The 19122-nt window shown below is 42.7% G+C and overlaps 1 protein-coding gene across 1 annotated transcript in view; it reads left to right on the forward strand.

The window, feature by feature from the left end:
• The window catches only part of LRTM3 (leucine rich repeat transmembrane protein 3), a 39806-nt gene extending 29234 nt beyond the window's left edge, over nucleotides 1-10572 (forward strand). Inside the window, exon 5 of the mRNA XM_089304846.1 lies at nucleotides 3-10572. Within this exon, the coding sequence (XP_089160972.1) occupies nucleotides 3-10486 (10484 nt within the window). The 3' untranslated portion in view covers nucleotides 10487-10572. The remainder of the gene's footprint in view (nucleotides 1-2) is intronic.
• Nucleotides 10573-19122: the final 8550 nt, after the last annotated feature.

Consider the following 19122-nt stretch of genomic DNA (forward strand, 5'->3'; position numbering starts at 1 on the left):
AGAGCAAGGTAAAGCAGCTCCAGAAACCAGAGAGCAAGAAGCAGCAGCTCGAGAAACAAGAGAGCAAGAGATAGAAGATCTAGAAACTAGAGAACATGAGAAAGCAGCTCGAGAAACCAGAGAGCAAGAGAAAGCAGCTCCAGAAACTGGAGACCAAGGTAAAACAGGTCCAGAAACCAGAGAACAAGAAGCAGCAGCTACAGAAATGAAAGAACAAGAAAATGAAGGTTCAGAAACCAGAGAGCAAGAGAAACCAGGTCCAGACACCAGAGAACAAGGTAAAGCAGGACCAGAAACCAGAGACCAAAGGAAAGCAGCTCCAGAAACCAGAGAACAAGGTAAAGCAGCTCCAGAAATGAGACAGCAAGGAAAAGCAGCTCCAGAAACAAGAGAGCAAGAGACAGAAGGTCTAGAAACTAGAGAACTTGAGAAAGAAGCTCCAGAAACCACAGAGCAAGGAAAATCAGTTCCAGAAAACAGAAAACCAGGGAAAGCAGCCCCAGAAACCAGAGAACAAGAGAACCCAGATCCAGAAACCAGAGAGGAAGGGAAAGCAGCTCCAGAAACCACAGACCAAGAAAAAGCAGCTCCAGAAACCAAAGAACAAGAAAATGAAGGTCCAGAAACCAGAGAACAAGCAGAAGTAGGTCCAGAAACCAGAGAGCAAGAGATAGAAGGTCTAGAAACCAGAGAACATGAGAACGCAGATCCAGAAATCAGAGAGCAAGGTAAAGCAGCTCCAGAAACAAGAAAGCAGGAGAAAGAAAGTCCAGAAACCAGAGAGCAAGGAGAAGCAGCTCCAGAAACCAAAGAACAAGCAGAAGCAGGTCCAGAAACCAGAGAGCAAGAGATAGAAGGTCTAGAAACCAGAGAACATGAGAATGCAGATCCAGAAATCAGAGAGGAAGGGAAAGCAGCTCCAGAAACAAGAAAGCAGGAGAAAGAAAGTCCAGAAACCAGAGAGCAAGCAGAAGCAGGTCCAGAAACCAGAGAGCAAGAGATAGAAGGTCTAGAAACCAGAGAACATGAGAACACAGATCCAGAAATCAGAGAGCAAGGTAAAGCAGCTCCAGAAACAAGAAAGCAGGAGAAAGAAAGTCCAGAAACCAGAGAGCAAGGAGTAGCAGCTCCAAAAACCAGAGAGCAAGCAGAAGCAGGTCCAGAAACCAGAGAGCAAGAGATAGAAGGTCTAGAAACCAGAGAACATGAGAACGCAGATCCAGAAATCAGAGAGGAAGGGAAAGCAGCTCCAGAAACAAGAAAGCAGGAGAAAGAAAGTCCAGAAACCAGAGAGCAAAGAAAAGCAGCTCCAGAAACCAAAGAACAAGCAGAAGCAGGTCCAGAAATCAGAGAGCAAGAGATAGAAGGTCTAGAAACCAGAGAACATGAGAACGCAGATCCAGAAATCAGAGAGCAAGGTAAAACAGCTCCAGAAACCAGAGAACAAGAAAATGAAGGTCCAGAAACCAGAGAGCAAGGAAAAGCAGGTCAAGGAGGCAGAGCAGCAGGGAACATGGTTCCAGAAAGCATAGAGCCAGGGAATGCTGCTCTAGAAATCAGAGAGCCACAGAATGTGGCTCCAGAAACCATACAGCTAGGAAATTCAGGTCTGGAAACCAGAGAGCAAGGGGAAGCAAGTTTAGGAGGCAGAGAACAAGGAAACATGGATCCAGAAACTAAAGAGCTAGGAAACAAGGGTCCAGAAACCACAGGGCAAGGGAATGTGGATCCAGAAACCAGAGAGCAAGAGACCTCAGGTCCAGTAGGAAGAGAGAAAGGAAAAGTAAATTCAGAAACAAGTGAGCAAGGAAATGTGGATCCAGAAGGCAGAGAGGAAATGAAAGCGGATTCTAAGAGGAAAGAGCAAGGAAACACAGATGGAGAAGGTAAAGAACAGGAGAAATGGGATCCAGAAGGCAGAGAGCCAGGAAATGCAGAAGCAGAAGGCAGAGTGTTAGGGAATGTGGATCCAGCTGGCAAAGTAGAGGATGTGGATCCAGAAAGCAGACAGCAAGAGAATGCAGAACCAGAAGGCAGAGAGCAAGATAATGTAGAACCAGACAGCAGAGAGGTAGGGATTGTGAATCCAGAAGGTAGAGAAGTAGAGAATATGGATCAAGAAGGCAGAGAGGCAGGGAACAAGCATTCAGAAACCAGAGAACAAGGGAACGTGTTTCCAGAAGGCAGAGACCAAGGGAAGCCAGATCCAGAAGACAGAGAGATAGGCATTGTGGGTCCAGAGATCAGAGAGCAATGGAGCATGAATGTAGAAGGCAGAGACCAAGGGAATGTGGACCCAGAAACCAGAGAGGAAGGGAATGTGGACCCAGAAACCAGAGAGCAAAGGAACCCAGAAGGCAGAGACCAAGGGAATGCAGACCCAGAAACTGGAGAGCAAGGGAATGCAAATCCAGAAACTGGAGAGGAAGGGAACATGGGTCCAGAAGGCAAGGACCGAGTGAATATGGACCCAGGTGGCAGAGACATAGGGAATGAGGCTCTAGAAACCAGAGATCAGGGGACTGTGGGTTCAGGAAGCAGAAAGCAAAAGAACATGGACCCAGAAGGCAGAGAGGTAGAGAATGCAGATCCAGAAACTAGAGAGCAAGGGAACTTGGGTCTAGAAACCAGGAAGCAAGAGAACCTGGGTCCAGGAGGCAGAGAGGTAGGGAAAGCAAATCCAGAAACCAAAGAGCAAGGAAACACAGATTCAGAAACCAGAGAGAAAGGGAAAACAGAACAGAAAGGCAGGGAGCTGGGAAAAAGAGATCAAGATAGCAGCCAGCAAGGAGAAACAAATCAAGAAGGTGAAAATGAACAGGAAGTCGTTCTGTTCTTGCATTTACCTTCTGTGTCCTCTGTAATTCATCCTGAATTGGACACAAGAAAAGAAGAAGAAAAAGAAGAGAAACAAGAAATAAGACCTGCTATTTCACAGAACTCATTTGTTGCTGAGAAAATAACAACTAGGGATGATATCTCAAATAATGTATACACAATACAAGAGTCTGAACCACAGAAACAAGTGGATAGAGAAGAAGCAGCAAGTATGAACTATAACATGCCTGCCGAAGGCATGACTGTCAAGGCAGAGCAATTGCCGCTTTCACAGTTACCCAATCTCAGTGGAGATAGTGGCTCAAGATCTACAGTGGTGCAGACAAAAGGAAGAGAAAACCTGGGGAATGTGCAGGAAAGAGAAAGTGAACTAAGTGAAATTCTGACATTACCTGCTATGCCTCACTATGAATTAGACAAAGGATTAGAAATCAAGGATGAGAAACCAGAGGCAGCAAGATCCTTTCTTTCAACCTCACAACACATGGAATCATCCAGTGCAGAGGAATTAAAATACCCAGTGTCACCTTCGAATGATATCTCAAGCGATTTTGAAAGAACAAAATGCATGACCCAGGTTGAAGAAGATAAAGCAAATATTTCTGAGAAAAGCATAAGGCATCCCAAGTACAGGGCTGTGGAGGCAAAGAAATCGCCCTCTTCCCATATGCTCGAAATAAAGAAACGGCAAGTGCAGGAAACAGTCATGTCCCTGAGCAAACGACATTTCTATTTCATTTCCTCTTCAACTCACTTGAAACTAGAAACAATAAAAGAAGAGGATGAGGAGTCAGAATTAATACAATGTGATGTACTACATCCTGTGTCCCAGGAGTTATTGCTTTCAGGGCAAATGGCATCTACAGAGTCTACTGCTAGCCAAATAAAAAGCATAAATCAAAACCTACCACAGAAAGAAGACAGAGTACAAACAGTAGCCACAAGTAGCTTAATGCACCCTGATGGGGTGGTTTTCAAGGCACAGACATCAGCACCTCCACATGTGCATGGATTTACAGAGCAGAGTCCTCTGAGCGAGAGAAAGGAACCACAGTGGCACACTGAAGAGAAAGTAGGACAGAAGCAGAAAGGAACAGCAGATCCTGAAGAGGCTCCGACAAAAACTTATCTTTCCACATCTTCTCCAGCTCACCAAAGATCCTTTCCCACACAGTCAAAGCATCCTACATCAGCAGATACTTTGCTGACTAGCCATGCAGACCCAAATGAAAGTATCAGCTCACATAATGCCATATTAAAAGCAAGGCAATTTGTGCCATGTAGAGAGGCAAATGGCAGAGGAAAAACAGAAGATGCAACAGGTAGGATGCTGCCTGGAAAAATGGGTTTCAGAGGAGAGACCAATCCACCCGCACATCTGTGCAACAGAAGGAAAGCACCACTGAGTGTTAAAGAGCAAAGGAAAGAGGCTCAGGAGGGGAAGAGTGAACCAGGCATGATTCGGAGGAAAAGCTATGCTTTATTGCCTTTTCTGTCTTACTTGAAATGGGATGGGAGCACGGACGAAAGGGAAGGCACACCAGAAAGAACACAGTTCCATCTTCCAACACCAAAGATTCAGGATCCGTCAACTTCAGGCAAAAAACCATATACTGAAGCATTGGATAGCTGTATGCTAAGCTACAGAAAAGAACCAATACGATCTACTACACAACAAGGAGAGAAAGACAGAATAGATATGCAAGACAAAATGCTTCCCGAATGTATGGACCAGAAGGTAAGGAAATTACCACTTCCACATGTACTCAGCATCAAAGAGTTGCAGTGGAAAATTAGAGAACAAAAGAGAAAGATGGAAGAGGAGCAAAATGAACTAGTTGCAGGTCTGACAAACAGAGCTACAAAATTGTCCCTCCCACAATTACAGTTCCGGGAATTATTGGATGCAGGAAGAATAGCATGCCCAGAAGCAATTGTTGGAGAACTTTCAAGTGAAGTCAAAGAATTTAAAAAACACATGCTACAGAAAGAAAAGGCTAGAGAACAAGTTCTGGATATGAGTAGTACAGTGAATCCTAACATGTATTTAAAAACAAAGAAATCACCTACATTACATACACACAATTTAGGAGGCCTTCAGTGGCAAACTAGAGAGCCAGAACAGAAAGTCAAGGAAGTTCAAAGCAAGCCACTAGTGACACTGACAGAGACTTCTGCTTCTAGACCTCGCACACTTTACCTTGGAGTGAATACAGGAATCAAGGAAGAAAGCACACCAGTGTTAACAACATCCTCTTTTCCCACAGAAAACTTCCAGAAATCCTTAGATTCTGAAGGGGGCATATATATAAAGCCAGCTACTGGTGATATTTCAATCAGTCTACAAAAAGGAAAACAGGATATGCCACAAAAGAAGGAAGAGGATGGAGTACAAATAGTAAACATCATAATGTTCCCCAGACATCCAGAAACGAAGGTGCAGGAATGCAAAGACGAAGCAGCTGTGGTTTTGACCAAATCCTCTACTTTATTAGCTCCACTTCACACCAAAGTAGATAAAGAAATACATGAGGAAATGCTGAAACTGGTAAGGTCTGTTTTGCAGAGAATGTCAAATATGGGAGAAACAGCACCTAAAGATTCAATGGCTGGTGAAACCATGGAAGATGTTAAAAACAGAAAGCAAGAAGAGAGGGACAGAGAAAAAATGGTAGACAGGAGAGGCACAGATGTCACTCTGAAATCAAAGAAATCAACTCCTTCCTGTAAAGTCCACAGGACAGAACTGCATGTGAATATCAGAGGGCAAGAGCAAAAGGAATGTGAAGGGCAGGGTGAGCCACAAGGTACGGCTCTAAGAAAAATCTATGCTTCCAAGACTTCTCTAGTTAACCTTAAACTGGATAAAGGTATACAAGTGCAGGAAGAAAGACTTGAAAACAAAACATTATCTCTTGTCCCACTAATGCTTTCAGCATTGTCAGAAGCAGAGAAAATAGCCGACTCAGAGCCAATGAGTAGTGACGTAAGAAAAGGAAAACACAAATACACATTACAGGAAGAAATGAGGTATAAAGTGAAGACGGTGGATCTGAGCATAAGGATGCATGACAACGTGGCAAAAATTTCACAGATTTCACCTATCTTTAATTCAAATGCATTTGTGTTGAATATCAGAATGTCAGAGAAAAAAGAGAATGAAGGTAAAGGTGAATCATGTGTGGTTCTGACCAAAACTTTTCTTTCTATACCATCAGCACCTCCCTTTTATCTGGAATCAGGGAGCAAAACAGACAAAGACACACTAAAAATTACAGAATCCTCTTGTCCACAGCAAAATCTGCAGGAATCCTCAAATGCCCAGAAAATAGCAAATAAAGAACCAGTTGAAGTTGATTGTAAAAATATTACGAAACACATAGTACATTACGTGTCCCCCAAAGAGGCAGAACAACCGTGGACTTCGAACTTCATGATCAGTGTCCAACAAAGGAATGAGCCTTCCCGAGTCAAAGAAGATCAGAACATTTATTTTACAGGATTCGGTACTATAAGAAGTGGAAAAGGGCTGGAGTGGTTCTTTACAGAGCAAAAGGCTAAGCCAAAGCAATATGAAAAAGAAACTCTAACCACATTTCTTTCCTGCCCCACAATGGATGCAACTAAAGTTGGAAATCTTAAGAAAGAAACTGAAATAATGGCTAATTTCAACCAGGAAGCAAGCCCCAGGGGTTCAGTTCCATTGCCAGTGGAAATAGCCAGGGAAATATACGTCACAGTTGGCACTTCTGTAGGTACAAAAGGGTTTTCTGCTCCAGCGAGAGGCACTCGTCAACCAGGAGCTTCATCAAGAGCATCTCCAGGATCTGTGGATTCATGTAAACTTGATAAGTCACAGAAGGATGTACGAAGGAAAAGTAAACTTAGCAGAACGGGGAAAACCACAGCGGGCCCCAGCCTACAAGTATTACCAGGAACACACATGGGTGTTACAGAGTCTGGTGCCAGAAGAGGGCAAAAAGAGCACACATTGCTTGCTTCCGAACACAAGGAGCATGTTGTACGGTCACTCCAGGATTCCCTTCTCTGCCCCTCGACCGCTCAGCTTCAACGTAGAGATCTGGAGGATGAAGGTGAAACTGAGACAGACATCACTATAAAGCTGGAACAGAAAAAATTAGAAATGGGAAACAGCAATGTTGTGACTCAGAAAGAAAGCAAATTTAAAATGGACACTTGTAAGGCCGTAGGTCTGGAAGAAGACAAAACAGGAATGCTGAAGCGTGCTGTCAATCTAGAGAAGGAGAAAGTCACAGCAGGCCCAAGTAGCACTGTCAACCTCCCTGGATCTCAAATGAATCAGGTAATTGCTCATATAGACAACAGCTGCATGGTCAAGCAAAAGCATAGGAGGAAACGAGAAGTGTCTGGTTCAGAACAAATCATTCAACTACAAAAATTTCTTCAAAGAAGTATTCTGGATTCATTTTATGCCTATATTCCTTTTACTCCCAAATCTGAAGGCCAGAAAGGTAGAGTGATAATATCAGGCCTGGAAAAAGAATTGAGGCCCAAATATTTAACTGTGAAAACCCCAAATCACCCAATTCCGCAGGATGCAAGCATCACAGGACATGGGAAATTAGAGTGTGGCACCAACAGACCAAACAACATCGTCTCCTGGAGTAAAGGTGCCTCAGGTATCGTGATCAGAAGTCTTACGATTTCCATGATGAGTCCGCCTCACACTGAAGAAACAGTGGAATCTAAGACAAACGTAGAAAGAGAAAAGAGAAGCTGTCTTTCTAAGTTCCAGGAGGAACCACCACATGTTACTCTGATTGTTAAGAAAGACACCTTAGCAGTTGTAAAAGGGGAAGATAATTTTACAGACACAGTTGCACAAGATTCCCGGCCTTTTGTGGTAGATGAAGAACAAAGGCTGAAACTTCGGAAGTCAGAAGCAAACCTCAGAAGGGAAATAAGTAAAAGGACTTTACCTCCACAAATGAAAGAAAGCATTGCTCCTTGTCATGATGTCTCAAGGATCATTAAAAAACCTGACTTGCATGTGCCTGACCAAGAAGGAAAGATACCAAACTACACTCTGACACCAACAAAGTGTCCATTTGTGTTTGAAGATCCAAAGAAAAAGGTGGAAAATCACATGATAAGGACTGTAAGAGTTAATACTGCACCTCTAGGGGTGGAGCAACCGCAGCGTGGGACTCGGCTGTTTGCACCCGTGGAATGTGCCTTGCTACAGAGGGGAAGAGATGAGAGTGAGCCAACTTGGGAAACGACCACTCAAAAGGTCCTCCAACAGCAGCAAGAAGCTCTTCCAGGAATTGTGCCCATACCACCTCATGTTAAAAGTAGTGAGATTAAAACTGTTGCATTTAGCAGAAGTGCCAAATATTTACTCCCTATTTTTGAAGTAATTAAAAATGTATTTGAAGCTCAGATAAAAAATATGTTCCAAGATAATGTTGCTTCTGATAAACTGGGAAAAGTTCAAACCTGTAATCCTGATGAGTTGAAGTCACGATCTGTTCCAGAATGTCCAGGCACATCATCAACAATGTATACCAAACTGCAGCACAAACCCCTTTTGGGGCATTTTACTCTTGAAGAAAAACATAAATTCACTAACCATTTGGAGTTAAAAGCACTCGAAATAAAACAAAATCTGATACCGGAGGTGGCAAAAAAATCCTCACAAAAGTTCAACTTTTATCCAATCGGGGCTATTTCAAAAGATAATCGCTTTAATAGATTAATGAGTGTTGTATCTCCAGAAGGGGTTGATAAGGAAGAACTTAATTTGGACCACAAATACCAAAAAGACGCACAGCCTATCAGCTATAAGAAGACACCAATTGCTAATGTTTCAAGTGACAACAAAGGGGTCCTTACAAAGTTCAAGACCACTGGAAAGCTACAACATGGGAAATCTCCAGTGCCTGCTGCTGAAATGCCATTGCCCCATGTTCTCCAAATCTACTCAGAAGAAGACAAAGACAAACTTTTCATGCACTTTTCTATGAAAATATTGGAGGTACAAATGAGAACATTTCCCAAACCTGTGAGAGAATCTTATGCAATGGCCAGTGCTCGTGGTAGAACTAAACCTTTATGTCTCTCTCTTCGTTCTGTGAAAGTACCAAAACAGAAAAACAGAATCTTCTTACTTTTTGACGAAAAGTCTCTTCATCAAATAGACCTGGATTTACAATACAAATATCTTCGTTTTCTCCAAGGGCTGCCTGTGGAAAGTATGTTCCCTAAGCCAAATGCTCTTCCCAAGCATATTCTTAAATTAAACACAACTGCAGGATGTAAGAAAGTAAATGACAGTGGAGAAAGTCATACTCTTTCCATTGATACAGAACTGTTAGAACAACATATCTCTTTCAAAAAGCAGAGTCCTCATGAAAACTCTTCACTCATCAGAAAATTCCTGGAGCCAACTCATGTGCGTGCTTTTGACCCTGGTCTCCACAGCGGGGTGCAGAAAGATACTAGTCTCCACAGGGCGGTGCAGAAAGATACTAGTCTCCACAGCACGGGGCAGAAAGATACTAGAGTTCTCACAGAGTTAGAAGCCCGTGTGACCCCAGAAAAAGAGAAACAGTATCGTGTCTGCTTTCAAGAAACAAGTATCTATAAATCTTTTAATTTAGGGACTCAGGAAAAGGTTACTAGTTTAGTTGGTTCACGTTCAACTCAGATTTCTAAAGATATTACTGATATTCAGACCATTAATGAGAAGTCAGCTAGTTTGGAGGAATGTCCAGTTCCTGAAGTGCGAGAAAGTAAGAGTAAGGAATGTATGTTTTTAGAAGCCAACTCTTACTTAAGTCAAGACTCACAAAACATTCTAGATGAATTACAAAAAGGCATTCCTTTGGAACATCTCTCCAAGAAGAAAGAAACCACTACTCAGTTGAAGCCATTTTACAGGGAGGGTTCAGGTTTTCATCGTATTAGTACCTGTAGAAGACATACCTTCATTGTGACATCACCTTCCTCTGAATCCCAGAAAAGTAGGAAACACAGTGCATCTTCCAAAGGGCAGTCTCCTGACATGTTGTGCCGGAGTTCACTAAAGGCTGCGGAACTTCAGTCCACCTCGTCTTCCCTCTCCTTCAGTGAGGAAAAAAGCTCATGCACAACAAAGAGCGGAACAAGTTACTCTTTAGCTTCCCTGACTGAAGCAAACATTAAATTACATCTTGCACAAAGCCAAGACAAGCCTCACAGGCGTTCGGAATACAAAAACAGAAAGAAAATTAAATTTGATGTATGCAGAAGGAACAACGTTCGTTGGGACTGTGATCACAGTTACACACACAGTAAAGACAAGCACGTAAGAAAGAAGAAAGTGAGGGATCCTGAGTCAGAAAGATTAGATTATTTCCAGAGCAAACAGAGATCGGCAGCAAAACCTCAGCATGGGGACACCAGCTTCCATTCTGAAAGAAAACAGAGCCAGCCGTTTTTTTACGTCTGTACACCAGCAGATTCACTGGATGTTGTACCCAAAACCATTCGCTGGCCTATCCCCTCCAAAACCTTAAAGAAGAGAAGCTTCAGAATTCCCGTGGTGGCAAAGATTTCAAGTCCTTGGAACATATGGAGTTCCTCCAAAAAGCTGTGGGAGTCACTCACAGGGTCCTTCCTTTAGTACAGCTGAGCAAAGCGGATGTTCCCATCTCCAGAGTGCCCTGAAGTGAGAAGCTGGCCTCTGTGATGGTATCCTGTGAGAAATAAAACAAGAGAAGGCAAATGGTTTCCTCACAAGGTGTTTTCTTAGCTGGTAGGCTTTGTTTCTGCAGTAGACGTGGGCAGTGGTCGTGGGAGGCTGAGATGGAGAAGCCGTTGGCTAGCTTTGATCCTACCGTGCCTGATTCTCCTTTAGTTTATGCATCCTCTTCTTGTTCCTGAGAGGGGAAGTCCACAGACGCAGAAGTCTTCTTTCCACTCTGCATCACTGTCTGAAGGGAGAGTGGGAGGATCTGTAGCCTGTAAGTGAGACTGAGGGTATCTAGAGATGTAGGAGCACAGGGGTGCAGAAACTGGAGTCAGGTAACAGTGAAGATTCTGTGATATCAAAAACTGAGTTTTGTCCATCGGTCGGTCTGACAGCCAGATTGACTATCTTAATACTTTTTGTTATAGAAGATTCTGCACACACAAACACACACAGAAGTGTATGACGGACTTCTGTGTACCCATTAACTAGACTTCAAAGTTTTTTAAAAAATAATTTATTTATTTGAAAGTCAGAGTTACAGAGAGGGAGAGACACAGAGAGAGAGATCTTCCATCTGCTGGTTCACTCTCCAAATGGCTGCAATAGCCAGGCCGAAGCCAGGAGCCAGGAGCTTCATCCTGGTCTCCCAATGGGTGCAGGGACCCAAGAACTTGGGCCATCTTCTGCTGCTTTCCCAGGCACATTAACAGGTAGCTGGATTGGAAGTGGAGCAACCAGGACATTCACTGGTGCCCATGTGGGATGCTGGCATCGCAGGCAGTGGCTCTGCCCACCTGGTATACTACAACATAGGGCCCAAGACCTCAGAATAGCAACCTGTTGCCAAACATGCCTTATCACATTCCATGTAGTTCTCCTTCACTAGTATTTTCAAATAATTCCTTGACATTTTATCCATAAATATTTTATTATGTATTAGATATGAAAGGGTGTATTTATTTAGAGAAAAAGAAATCACCATACATTTCTATTTTTATTTATTTATTTTTTTGTTACTTCCTAAATTTTATTCTAGTTTTTACTATGACTTATGTCCAGTATTGGCTAAGAGTGGTTTTACATTTTTAAAACTTTTATTTAGTAAATATAAATTTCCAAAGTACAGTTTATGGATTACAATGGCTCCCCCCCCCATAACTTCCCTCCCATCCGCAACCCTCCCCTCTCCCGCTCCCTCTCCCATTCCATTCACATCAAGATTCATTTCCAATTCTCTTTATATACAGAAGATCAATTTAGTATATATTAAGTAAAGATTTAATCAGTTTGCACCCACACAGAAACACAAAGTGTAAAATACTGTTTCAGTACTAGTTATAGCATTAATTCACATTGGACAACACATTAAGGACAGAGATCCTACATGAGGAGTAAGTACACAGTGACTCCTGTTGTTGACTTAACAATTTGACACTCTTGTTTATGGCATCAGTAATCTCCCTAGGCTCTAGTCATGAATTGCCAAGGCTATGGAAGCCTTTTGAGTTTGCCAACTTCGATCTTATTTAGGCAAGGTCATAATCAAAGTGGAAGTTCTCTCCTCCCTTCAGAGAAAGGCACCTCCTTATTTGATGGCCCATTCTTTCCACAGGGATCTCACTCGCAGAGATCTATCATTTAGGGGTGTGTGTGTGTGTGTGTGTGTGTTTTCCAGGGTGTCTTGGCTTTCCATGCCTAAAATACTCTCATGGGCTCTTCAGCCATATCCGAATGCCCTAAGGGCTGATTCTGAGGCCAGAGTGCTGTTTAGGACATCTGCCATTCTATGAGTCTGCTGTGTATCCCACTTTCCATGTTGGATCGTTCTGGGAGAGAGGTTTTTCCATCTGCTGGTTCATCCTCTAGATGGCCGTAATGAGCAGCACTGGGCCAGGCCAAAGCCAGGAGCCAGAAGCTTTACCTGGGTCTCCAACATGGATGCCAGGGACCCAAGCACTTGGGCCATCTTCTGCTGCTTTCCCAAGCACATTAGCAGGGAGCTGGATTGGAAGCGGAGAAGCCAGGACACGAACCATTGCTCGTGAGGGAGGCTTGTGAGGGATGTCACAGGTGGAAGCTTTACCTGCTACACCACATGGCTGATCCCTCTTATCACCTTTCAGTAAACTGCTTCTAAATGTTTTCATATAAAGATCAAAAGTAACTCAATATTCCAATAGTTGATCAACAGCTTGAAAAATTCAGTTACTTTGGCTGACCCTGGCAATTTTACATCTCATTTCATCTGTAAACACCAAACTCCATCAGAAGAGGAGCTAACAGTTCTGGTAACATACAGCCTGGCAAATTGGGATGCAAGGCATCCGTGATGTCACACACAGGTGTCTTTGCTATTTGTGGTAGTGGTATAGGTTTGAACACTACAAATACAAAAGGCCTGGTGAACTCTGTCATGAAATCCCTTTGAAATAAAAAAAAATGAGATATAGCATGCACACTTTATTTTTTGGTAGAGGACATCCTTTTTGTCTAGATATTGTGGTGAAAGATTTATCAGCTTATAATTTTACACACCCGATGAGTAGAAGCCTCATCCATGGCCCAGTTTCCTGTACCATGCCGTTTGAGCCTCATTTCTCCTCTCATTTCTCCTCCACTATGAGCATTCCTGCAGTCCTGGGCGCTGTAGGGAGATTTCACATCATGCTGTAGCCCCTGGCCTGAACCCTTCTGTTACCACCTGGGATGTGATCTCCACAGTAAGCAGAGGGCTTCCTCACAGCTGTTGCTACACCAGGGTGGCCAACATAGCTACCCCAAACCGAGTGTTAACTACAGAACTCTTTAACCCGTGAAATCCAGTCTGAACGAATCCCAAGTCAACTTACCCTGCTCTATCATGCTTATAGCAGCACTGTTCACAATAGCCAAAATATGGAATAAACCAAAGTTTCCACCATAAGATGAATGGATAAAGAAAATATCATACATGTATATGCACACACACAATAGAATAGCACTCAGTTACATCAAAAAAGAATGAAATCCTGTCATTTGCTGCAAAATGCTTGAAAGTGGAGGACATCATGTTGATCAAAATAAGCTAGACACAGAAAGATAAATATCGCATGGTCTACCTTATATGTGGCAGCTAAAATTTAAAAATGCTTGTGTGTAGCAGTTTTGCTGTGAACATGTTTTTGTTTTTGTTTTTGTTTTGTCAAACTTTGGTTTTAAATATCTCAAAAAGTTTATAAGGCTTATGTACTACTGTAGTATTAAAATATTTAAGATACATCAAAAAGTAAGTAATATTAATACAATTTTAAAGGAATTGCTTTATTTCAGCAGTAGGTAAAATCCCAGCCTAACAAATAAATTACATTCTGGTAAGAAATGTGCTACCTTCTAATAATAGGAGCTCCAGTGGACCGGACTTTCACGCAGTGTCCAGCAGATGTCGCTGTTTTCCTCACAGTTTAAAAACACCACGTGTCACTGGGCTCCTTCTGGAAATGCTGCCTTAAATTTGTTGCAATGGTTTATTTTCTGCAGTTCATTCAAGAGCAGGATCTCAAGAAAAATAGGACAAGGAAGTGCGGTGTGACTGGGGCCAAGGGACAACTGAGAGTAGTGAGAGCCTAAGCCTGCATTTATTGCTTTCTGCCACCCAGTCCCTTCTCTCTCTAACTCTCCTAGCCGACATCACACATTCACCTCTCTCCTCAAACCGTGAACACCGTCCACTCCAGTCTCACGAGCAGGTGACTTTGTACTTCACTGAGAAGCAGAGAGCCTTCACAGTCACATCTCTCTTGCCTACCTAAATAGCATATTCTTTTTTTAAAAAGTTTGCTTATTTGAGAGACACACATACATACACAGGGGGGAGAGAGTGAGAGAGAGAGAGAACTCTTCCACTACCACTGATTCATTTCCCAAATACCTGCAGTGGCCAGGGCTGGGACCAAGATACAGAAATTCAATCCTGGTCTCCCACGTGAGTGGCAAAAACTCAACTACTTGAGCCATCACTTGCTGTATTAATAGAAAGATGGAGTTAGGATACAAAGCCAGAAATTGAGGCCACTCCAATGAGAGTGTCCTAAGTATGTGGCTAAATACCCTCTCCAGATGGCATCTTCTTGCTATGACTTCACATGGCAGAAGGGCAATAGGGGACAAACAGACTCCTTTGAGCACTTTTATAAGAGCACTCATCTCTCAACAGCTCCTAAAGCTCCCATCCCAGTTCTATTGCTCTAGGGTTCAAGTTTCAACACAAAGTTTGGAAGGACGCAAACACTCAGAACATTCCACTTTCCTACGCAAGGAATCACTTCCACATTTCTTCTCTCCATTACTTTATTGTCTCGCCCTCTACCGGGTCCTGTCCAAGAGATACATACTGTCACTTCCTTCACCTAAAAATTAACAAAATAAAAACCACCTCCCCGGGGCCAGCATTGGAGCACAGCAGGTTTAAGCTACCACTTCCAGCTCCAGCTTCCCAGAGTACTGGTCTGAGTACCAGCTGCTTCTCTCCTGATTAATTTCCCTTTTAACATGCCTGAAAAAGCAGCAGGAGATGGCCCAAGTACCTGGATCCCTGCCACCCACATGCGAGAACTGTTTGGGGTTGCAGGTTCCTGGTTTCAACCTGGTCCAACCTTGGCAATTGTGGTCATTTAGGGAGTGAATCAGCAGAAAGACGATCTCTCTCTCATCTTTCTTTCCTTCTTTGTCAGTCTGCCTTTCAAATAAAATAATGTAATTAAAAAATCTCTTTCAGCTGGCATTGTGATGTGGTGGGTAAAGCTACATCCTGTGACACCAGCATCTCATAAAGACACCGGTTTGTTTCCTGGCTGCTCTGCTTCAGATCCAGCCCCCTGCTCATGGTCTGGGAAAAGCAGAGGAAGATGGCCCAAGTACTTGAGCCTCTGTCACCCACCCATCTGAAGACCCAGATGAAGCTCCTGGTTTCTAGCTTTGGCCTAGCCATCTGGGAAGTGAACCAGCAATGGAAGAGCTCTGTCCCTCTCTCTGTGTAATTCTGACTTTCCAAATAAGTGAATCCTTAAAGCAAACAACAACAAAAACCTCTTAACTGGTATTTCCCTGCCAACTACTTCCTCATTTATTTTCTTGTCTTTACCGTAAGTCCTCAAAAGCATTGTCTTGACTCATTATACAATTTATCTATTTACATTTTTCTCATACATCTACAGCAATCACATTTCTTTCACCATTCCTCCTAAACTTTCCTTATCAGAGTTCCCAGCAATGCCCACATTGTAAAATTCAGTGCTAGCTCTGGCCTCAGAATCAGCCCTAAAGGCACTTGGATCTGGCTGAAAAGCCCATGAGAGTATTTCAGGCATGGAAAGCCAAGACACTCTGGCAAAAGATCTCTGTGAGTGAGATCCCAGTGGAAAGAACAGGTCTTCAAAGAGGGAGGTGCCTTTCTCTGAAGGGAGGAGAGAACCTCCACTTTGACTATGACTGTGTCTAAACAAGATAAGAGTCGGAGAACTCAAGGGGCTTCCATAGCCTTGGAAACTCATGACTGGTGCATAGGGAGATTACTGATGCCATAAACAGGAGTGTCAATTTGTAAAGTCAACAACAGGAGTCACTGTGCACTTACTCTTCATGTAGGATCTCTGTCCTTAATGTGCTGTACATTGAGGCTTAATGCTATAATGAGTACTCAAACAGTATATTTCACTTTGTGTTTCTATGGGGGTGCAAACGGTTGAAATCTTTACTTAATGTACACTAAACTGATCTTCTGTAAAAAAAAAAAAAAAAGAAATTATTAATTCCCAACTTGACTCTCACTGGGATTAAACATGACAATAGGTCTGATCTGATTTCATCATCATTTAAAAAAAATCATCTATTATTTTTCACTTTATGTCTCTGTGTGGGAGCAAACTGTTGAAATCCTTACTTAAGGTATACTAAGCTGATCTTCTGTATATTAAGATAATCGAAAATGAATCTTGATGTGAATGGAAGGGGAGAGGGAGTGGGAAAGGGGAGGGTTGTGGGTGGGAGGGACGGTAATGGGGGGGGAGCCATTGTAATCCATGAGTCGTACTTTGGAAATTTATATTCATTAAATAAAAGATAAAAAAAAAATTCAGTGCTAGATCCAATTCATAAGCACCAGCTTTGATCAACAATATTTGACAAAGATGATTTCTCCCTTTTTCTTGAAACAATTTTCTTCCATTGGTTTCCATGACAACACAGTCTTTCAGTTTTTCTCTTATATCATTTGTTCCCACTTTTCAGTTGCATTTTCTGGTTCTTTCTCTTGCCCTTCTTCTACCCTGGCTATCTCATTCCCTGCCCTGGTTTTAAAGACATTTTACACACTGGATTACACCCAAATGTATATCATCAGCCTAAACAGCTCTCCTAAATTCTAGATTTAGGTAAGTTCCTACTCAGTATCGCCACCTGGTTGAATAGTAGATGTTTCAAACTCAACATGACTAAAGTGAAGTACTGATCTTCACACACAACCCGTCCTATCCATAGTCTCTTCCACCTCAGATAAAGGTAGCTCCACCCTTCCCATTGCTCAGGTAAAAACATAGCCTTTATGACTTCTGGTTCCACACAGCATGGTGTTAACATATCCGACCATATTTCTTCTTTTAATTATATCTAACATCCCTGCACAAGAGATGTCAAATGTCAGTACAATCTGAAAGGTGGATAAAAGCAGGCTAATTAACTAGGGGCTTTAGGATTCAAAAAAGGAAATTTGGGACCAGTATTGTTGCGTAGCGGGTAGAACTGCTGCCTGCAATGCCAGCATCCCACAGGGGCACAGGTTCAAGTCTCAGTTTCTCCACTTCTGACCCAGCTCCCTGTAACGGCTTGTGAAAAGCAGCAGAAGATGGCCTAAATCATTGGGCCCCTGCCACACACATGGGAGACCCAGAAGGTCCTGGCTCCTGGCTTTGTCCTGGTGCTGCCTTGGTAGTTGCAGCCACTTGGGAAGTGAACCAGCAGATGAAAGCGCGCGCTCTCTCAAATAAATAAATAATCTTTTTGTAAAAGGAAATTTATTTTTCTACCTTTGTTGTTTTCTGGGGATTGGTGAGTTCTACAATCTGGAAACATAAAAAAAAAGTGACAGCAAAAACAAAAGCTCCAATGAAAAATTGCTCTTTCTACCCAAAGGACTGATTTATCAATGGCATCTTTCTTTTTTTTTTTTTTTTGGTAAAGATTTATTTATTTATTTATTTATTTTGAAAGACAGAGTTATAGAGAGGCAGAGGCAAGGCAGAGAGGGAGGGAGGAGACAGAGAGAGAGAGAGAGAGAGAGAGAGAGGTCTTCCATCCATTAATTCACTCCCCAGATGGCCAGAACGGCCAGAACTGCACCATTCCAAAGCCAGGAGCCAGGAGCTTCTTCCGGGTCTCCAACGCAAGTGCAGGGGCCCAAGTACTCGGGCCATCTTCCACTGCTTTCCCAAGCCATAGCAGGGAACTGGATCGGAAGTGGAACAGCTGAGACTAGAACTGGCTAGTTCTGGGATGCCGGTACTGCAGGCAGTGGCTTTACCCCCTATACCATAGCACAGGCCTGATATCAATGGCATCTTAAAACCAGCACATTCACAGGGAATACAGGAGCCATGGCCACTGTGTGCATGGGGGACAGTGTGTCCTTGGACTAAATAGTCTAATACTTGGAGGATTCCTGCTAAAATCCTGAAACTGACATTCTAACAGGAAGAGAGACAAGTCATTGGTTGTGTTAGAATCACTTCATTTTTGAAGTGAAAGGAACTTTGGTCAATCATTGAACAAATTCTCCCAATTTGATGTGATGGTTAGAGTAAAGGAGGGAGCCAGAAACACTACCTTATAGGCTGCCTACACACCCATATGGGGTGTGTGTGTGTGTGTGTGTGTGTGTGTTCACCTTTACCTTCTTCGAGGTTACACCCAGTCCCAGAAGCTGAGGGAGAGCAGTTCGGTTAATTTTTGCAGCCCTGTGATAGCTCTGTACAATTTGGCATTCTATTTCTCTCTAGAATTCATGATCCCCGGAAGAAAGAACATACTCTGAACACACAGCACTGAAACCATGTTTCCTAATTTTAAAATTCATATACATTTTGGATCTAATACACTTGCTGGTTTTACTTTAAAAGAAATTGTCAAACATCTTTTTCCTGTTCCCTTTGACACACCATAAAAACATACTCATGGTTTTTCCAGTAACTCAGATGTCCCCCTTAACTTTACAGAAAAGCAAAGCACTACTACATCTCATCCAACTTATCAGTAGACTGAGATTATGGATTTCATCATAGGATTACAAGAATTATTACAAAATAAGCCGTATCACCTCTCCCTGCTGACAAAAATAGACTGGAACCCTGGAAAGGAAAGTGTGTCCTTCATCCAAGAATCTCAACTGATTGTGAGCTGTTCCCCAGGAAAGGTACCAGGCCTCAGCATGACTCTGGATCCATTCTAAGTTCACATGTAATCAATTCTTCTAAACCCAGCTGTTGCTGGCATATCAATTTTCTAAGAGAGTAAGTTGCAATCTACATTCTAAACACTGA

Source organism: Oryctolagus cuniculus, chromosome 9 (assembly GCF_051225735.1).
Source record: "Oryctolagus cuniculus isolate XC-2025 breed Fujian yellow rabbit chromosome 9, ASM5122573v1, whole genome shotgun sequence".
NCBI classification, from domain to species: Eukaryota; Metazoa; Chordata; class Mammalia; order Lagomorpha; family Leporidae; genus Oryctolagus; species Oryctolagus cuniculus.